Source organism: Carlito syrichta, unplaced genomic scaffold (assembly GCF_000164805.1).
Source record: "Carlito syrichta isolate Samal-C Ts95f unplaced genomic scaffold, Tarsius_syrichta-2.0.1 Scaffold115589, whole genome shotgun sequence".
Taxonomy (NCBI): domain Eukaryota; kingdom Metazoa; phylum Chordata; class Mammalia; order Primates; family Tarsiidae; genus Carlito; species Carlito syrichta.
The window spans coordinates 1-5,651 of record NW_007059685.1 but is presented as its reverse complement, the minus strand read 5'-3'; the positions used below and the strand labels follow the sequence as shown (position 1 = coordinate 5,651).

At 64.2% G+C, this 5,651-nt stretch overlaps 1 protein-coding gene across 1 annotated transcript in view; it reads right to left on the bottom strand.

The window, feature by feature from the left end:
* The window catches only part of PLCB3 (phospholipase C beta 3), a gene marked incomplete at both ends in the record, with an annotated part of 10,096 nt that extends 5,878 nt beyond the window's left edge, over positions 1–4,218 (bottom strand). The window contains 11 exons of the mRNA XM_021705917.1: positions 76–160; positions 300–540; positions 1,969–2,115; positions 2,183–2,349; positions 2,884–2,984; positions 3,091–3,166; positions 3,261–3,314; positions 3,394–3,473; positions 3,594–3,734; positions 3,821–3,889; positions 4,141–4,218. Of these exons, the coding sequence (XP_021561592.1) occupies positions 76–160; positions 300–540; positions 1,969–2,115; positions 2,183–2,349; positions 2,884–2,984; positions 3,091–3,166; positions 3,261–3,314; positions 3,394–3,473; positions 3,594–3,734; positions 3,821–3,889; positions 4,141–4,218 (1,239 nt within the window). The remainder of the gene's footprint in view (positions 1–75; positions 161–299; positions 541–1,968; positions 2,116–2,182; positions 2,350–2,883; positions 2,985–3,090; positions 3,167–3,260; positions 3,315–3,393; positions 3,474–3,593; positions 3,735–3,820; positions 3,890–4,140) is intronic.
* Between the last annotated feature and the right edge of the window lie 1,433 nt (positions 4,219–5,651).

The following is a 5,651-nucleotide window of genomic DNA, read 5'->3' as shown; positions in this document are numbered from 1 at the left end:
TCATTGGGTCCTCCCAAATGCCTTATTTAACAAAATAAACAGTAGTCTTCATAGTTCGGGGCCAGGCCCCGTAACCGGGTACTTGTCCAGCGGGTCGATGAGCAGCGCGTCCCCAAAGATGGAGCGGCAGTACTCAGCCATCTCGGCCTGATGTTTCCCCCCGTGCGGCCAGGGGCAGAGGTCAGAGGCTCCCGGGACGAGCCGAGGTCCATGGGGCAGTCGGGGGAGTTCCCAGGGTCGGAGGTCCCCGGACAGCTCAACCGCACGTGGGGGGAGGGTCCCTGCCAGGGCCCACTCACGAGTCTACGTGGTTCTCGAAGGAGAGGATGACAGGGTAGGGTGAGGTCTTGAAGGCGCTCTCGGCGATGGCCTCGAGCACGTCGCGCAGGGGCACCTCCGTGGTCATGGTGAAGCCGTGGGTGATGAAGGGCTCCTCCTCGGGCGGCCGGCCCTTCCACACGTCCAGCTCCACGCAGCGACAGCCCCAGAGCAGCGCCTGGCGGTACATCTCCACCGACGAGGTCCCGGCCAGCTGCCCCGCTGTGGGCCGGAACGGATCAGCTCGGCCACCGACCGCCCAGCCCCTGCCAGCCCGACCCCCAGAAGCCAAGCCACGCTGTGGACGTGGAGGGCCCTGTGGGAGCCCAGTCCGGCCCCGACACACTGTCTGGCCAGCCCCATCGCTCCTTAATTCGCTGGGGAACCAGCGCCACTTTGATCGGAAGCCCCCAGGGCAGGTCCATGTGCTGCCCCCGATCCCTGGTGCCACCCTAAGTGGACACAGAGCAGGCAGCTGTCAGCCTGAACGGGCAGGGGTCATCCCTAACGCACACCAGGGCTCTCCATGACCTCGACAGTCCCTCCCTCCCCTCACCCCTCCGCCATCTCTGCCCAGCACCGCCTCCACCCCGTCCTGCCGGGGCACCGCTGGCCCACCCTGCCGCCAGTCCAGTCTCTACAGAGTACCTGGCGTCATCCTGGAAACACACCAAGTCACATCACTTCCTCTGCCTCACACCCTCCAGAAAGCCTCCCTCTCCTATTCACAAAACCTAACGCCGCCCATGACCCCCCCAGCCCTGTCTTTCCACAGCCACCCTCTCACCACACGCCTGCCCCAGCCGCCTTCCCCGCCTCCCTTTGGCTTTTCTTGTTGGAGTCAGACTCTCTGTCGCCCAGGCTGGAGTGCGGTGGCGTGATCACAGCTCACTGTAGCCAGGCAATCCTTCCACCCCAGCCTCCTGCATAGCTGGAACTATAAGCATGCGCCACCATACCTGGCTAATTTGTAGATGAGAGCTTGTTATATAGCCCAAGCTATTCTCAAACTCCTGGACTCAAGCAATCCTCCCACCTTGGCCTCCCAAAGTGTTGGGATTACAGGCATGAGACATCCTTCCCTGCACTTTCTGCTTTTTTTTTGAGTCGGAGTCTCACTCTGTTGCCCAGGTGGAGTGCAGTGGCACGTTCACTGCCACCGCAGCCTCGACCTGCTGGGCTTAGAAGATCCTTCTGCCTCAGCCTCCCAAGTAGCTGGAACTACAGGTGTGTGCCACCACACCCAGTTAATTTTTTGATTTATCATAGAGACGAGGTCTTGCCAAATTGTCCAGGCTGGTCTCGAACCCGCGGGCTCAGGCAATCCACACTCCTCAGCCTCCCAAAGTGCTGGGATGACAGGCTGAGCCACTGCGCCCAGCCTCTCTGCTTCCTCAAGGCACCAGGCAGTCTCCTCTCCAGGCGCTCCTCACAGCCCCAGCTGCAGCAGACCTCAGCCCTCGCCTAGGGAAGCTTGCTGTCCACTATGGGACAGAGAAGCCCCGCTTCCCTGGGGCGGGCCGCTCATTCCCTGTCTGCACGCTAGCACTGGCCATGAACGAGCATATGAGCCAGAACTGTGCCCCGGAGGAGGGGGCAGTGCAAGGGCCGGAGGGCGGAGGGCAAAGGTCACAGGCAGCCCCCACTCACCTGTGAGGTAGGTGTTATGGGAGGAGTTGATAAAGTAGGCACTCAGCGGCTGCGTCATGTCGGCACTCAGGTCCAGCGCCTCCAGGGGCAGGATGCCATTGTCCTCCCCGCCCAGGTAGCGGCTGAAGCCTTCCATGGACATCTGGTCTGGGGGGGCAGCGCGGTGAGCTGGGGCCCCTCCCGCCCGCACCGCCACCTGTGCCCGCAGGCTCACCTCGCTCCAGGAACTGCCGGTTGGGCTCATACTTCTCGATGAGCTGCCGGGCCTGGGAGTGGCGCAGGGGTGGGTACAGCACCTCGTTGAGTCTCGGGTCCCGCTGCTTCTGGTTGATGAATTCCATGAGCTGCTCCAGCGTCAGGTACGGCTTGCCCTTGGCGCCTCTGGAGGGGCCGGAAGCACAGTCAGGCTGCAGACTCAATGCCCCCTAGCCCTGCTCCTGGCTCTGGTACCCACCGAGTAGGACTCTAGGCAAGGCACTGCCCTCTCCGAGCCTCAGTTTCCCCTCTGCTCTCCTGACCGCTCGGTGCTGACGAGGCAGCAGCCTGGCCTGATGTTGGCTTCCCTTGCCTCGCTCAGGAGCAGCCACAGGCTCGGCCCACACCCCCTTCCAGACCCTGGATCCAATCCCGATCCAGTGCTTGCTCACCACATGAGCTCAGACAGGTCCCTGACACGTACCGCCTTGGTTCCCACCTGCGGGGTGGGCTGATTAAACCAGCCTCGGCAAAGGGACAGTCCAGAGCCGGCCATCACGGGGCAGGAATGGCGGCCCTGAGCAGGGACACATGGCAGACAGGTCCCAACCACCCTGCCCGGCGCTTGGGGACCAGCCAGCAGCTCGCCCTGTCCTCACACGGCTACCAGGACCAGACTCGGAGCCCAGGACACTGGGAGGTGAGCCCGGCCCTGCTCACATCTCCAGAAGGATCTTGTCAATGTCCGGCCGCAGACACAGCTTGTTCAGGAATCGCTCGAAGATTTCCAAGGAAAACTCATCGGGTCGGATGGACTCACTCTGGGTGCCGAGGAGCATGGGGTGAGAACCCAGGGGCAGCCGGCCCAGGAGAAGGGGCGCCCACCGGGACACCCGCCCCGCCCCGCCCAGCTGCCACCCCACACACCCGGTTGAAATTGAGGCCGCAGGACTCCAGCGCCGTTTCCACCCGCTTCTTGTCTGCTGAGAACATCTTCAGGATGCTGATGCAGGGGGAAGGGGAAGGGTCAGGGTCAGTGGGGGGCAAAGGTCACCAAGGTCGGGCAGGGGGGCAGTGCTGGGAGGAGGGGTGCTTACTTCTTGACCGGGATGCGACCGTCCTGGTTCACCTGCAGCTTCAGCTTCGTGTACCTGGGAGGCGGTAAAGGGGTCACACCCTGGGTACGCCCACCTGAAGCCCCACACAACCCCTGTGGGGGCCGGGGCTCACGCTTTGCGCAGGAAGGTGTTCCGGGAGGCATTCTGGGCCAGGATGTTCATGGCCAGCTTGAACAGCTCCTCGGACCAGACCTGGGGGGTCAGCACACACGGGCAAGGGTGAGTCGGGGGCCGAGGGGTGCCCAGCCCCAGCCCAGGCCCAGGAGTGGGTCTGGTTCACGGCAGGCACTCGCTGCTTGGGCTCCAGCCCACCTTGGCTGTGTCGTCCTGCACGGCCATGAAGTTCAAAAACACTGTGTTCACTGGGTCCGGCCCAGACACCACTGTCATCAGCTTCTCCTCCAGCCGGCCATCAGGGCCCCCAAAGCCCAGAACGTCCCGGATCTTGGGGTCCTGAGCAGACAAGGTGAAGGTGAGGAGGGCGTGTCCCAGTTCCCACGGCCTCACTTGGTCCCAGGACTGGGACCTTGGGCACTCACCTTGGGCAGGCGGGCGTAACGGCCTGTCCGCGTGTCCCTGATGGAACTGATGTCCAGTGTGTCCACCTCCTGGGGAAACCAGATACCAGGCTAGGTCTGAGAGGCCGCAGGGCGACTGCCCAGAGCCCCCAAGCTCCCCACCCAGGCCAGGGAGTGGCCACCCCCTGGCTGTAGCCCCAGCCTCAGCCCCTGTCCCGAACATTTCCTGTGGGGAGCCGGGGAGAGGTCAGCCTGCAGTGGGGCCCCACCCCCCACAAGCAGGGTGGGGTCTGGGCTGGGGGCCTTTGGCCTGAGCAAGCGGTCCTAGGGTCCACTCTCACCATGTTGGGGCCGGTCCAGTACAAGAAGAAGCCATTGGGGTCCACACGCAGGGTCACCAGGTTGCGACTGGAGGCCTCCTGGGGACAGCAGGGGTCAGGGAGGGAGGGCTACGGTCCAGGTTTGGCCCTGGGAATCCTCCGGCCGGCCACCCTGGTGTGCCTGCCAGTGGGCTGGGACAGAGCCTTCTCCGGCCCACAGATGCCCCATGGCAACGGACAGCCCCAGGACAAAGCCGAGGTCCTTGGCGTGACACTCCACATCCGTCCGCGAGTTCTGGCCCCAGTGCCTCTCCCAGCCTCACCTCTCTCTCGCCCTGAGACTGTCACATGGGCCACTAGCACCCTCCCGCATCTCCCAGTTTTGCCTCACTCTTCCTGTTGTGAGGACAGGCTTTCCCTCCGTCTCGCTCCACGAAATCCAGCCCATCTCCTGGGAGGCCCCTTCGGCTCCCATCCCAGGCTCAGTTTCCCCAGAAGTCCCAAGCGTTCTGGGCTGGCGGAAGTCCCCACCCCATCCCAGCCTGATACAGAATGCTTATGGGGTAAAAGTGGAGGGTTGAGAAGTCTGACACCCCAACCCTTCCGTGTCCCTTGGGACCCTGCGATGACCGGCCACCGCTCAGTCTGCCTCCAAGTCCACTCCCCTCCGTCCCACACCCCACAGGACCCTCGCAGGCTTACGGAAACAGAGTCCCCCCAGAAGGGCACTCACCCTGCCCTTAGGACCGGGCAGCAAGCTCCGTCCTCCCTCAAGCAGCCCTGCAGCTGGCAGGGGGCAGGGAAGTGCCTGCCAGCCCCATTTTCTGAGGGCCCGGTCCCTGGCACACTCCCAGGGCCACCCGTGTGACGCAGGACCAGCAGCCAGAGGGGGTGTCACCCGGGGCTCAGACTCAGCTTGAGTGGCCAGGTGGCCACAGAACCCTCCTGCCCCCGACTCCTCCAGCCAGAAGAGGACCCCGCCTCACGCTGGTGCCACCCCAACACCGCCGCTTGTTGTCGGGTGGACAATGCTGTCATCGTCAGCGCGACAGCCCACACCCACGCCGCCCCCACGGTGCGCCCCTGCAATGCAAAGCACTTAGCACGCAGGAGCCCACTCCTGAGCTGTGCGCCACCGTCATTCCCGCTTCACAGGCGAGGAAACCAAGTGACAGGGACCAAGGCCAGGAAGAGGCGCCAGGGTGTGCACGCAGACAGCATGGCTCCAGCGTCCTGTGACCTGGGAAGCCTAGAAGCAAGACTCTTGCCAGCCTGCCAGCTCCCGGCCTCAGCCACGCCCCACGGCGGGGCCGGGAGAAGGCAGCCCTCTCCAGACCTCAGTTTCCTCTTCTGGAGAATGGGGACGGCAGCAGCCCCACCCGCTGCGGGCTCTGCTTACAGAGACGGGAGTGGATCTGGGGACAGAAGGGACGGGAGGCGCCAAGCGTGTGCAGAGGCGCGGGCCTCCCCACCCTGCCCTGGGTGGGGGGCGAGTGTGAGGAGGGGGCCGTTCTGTGAGTGCTGCCTGTAGG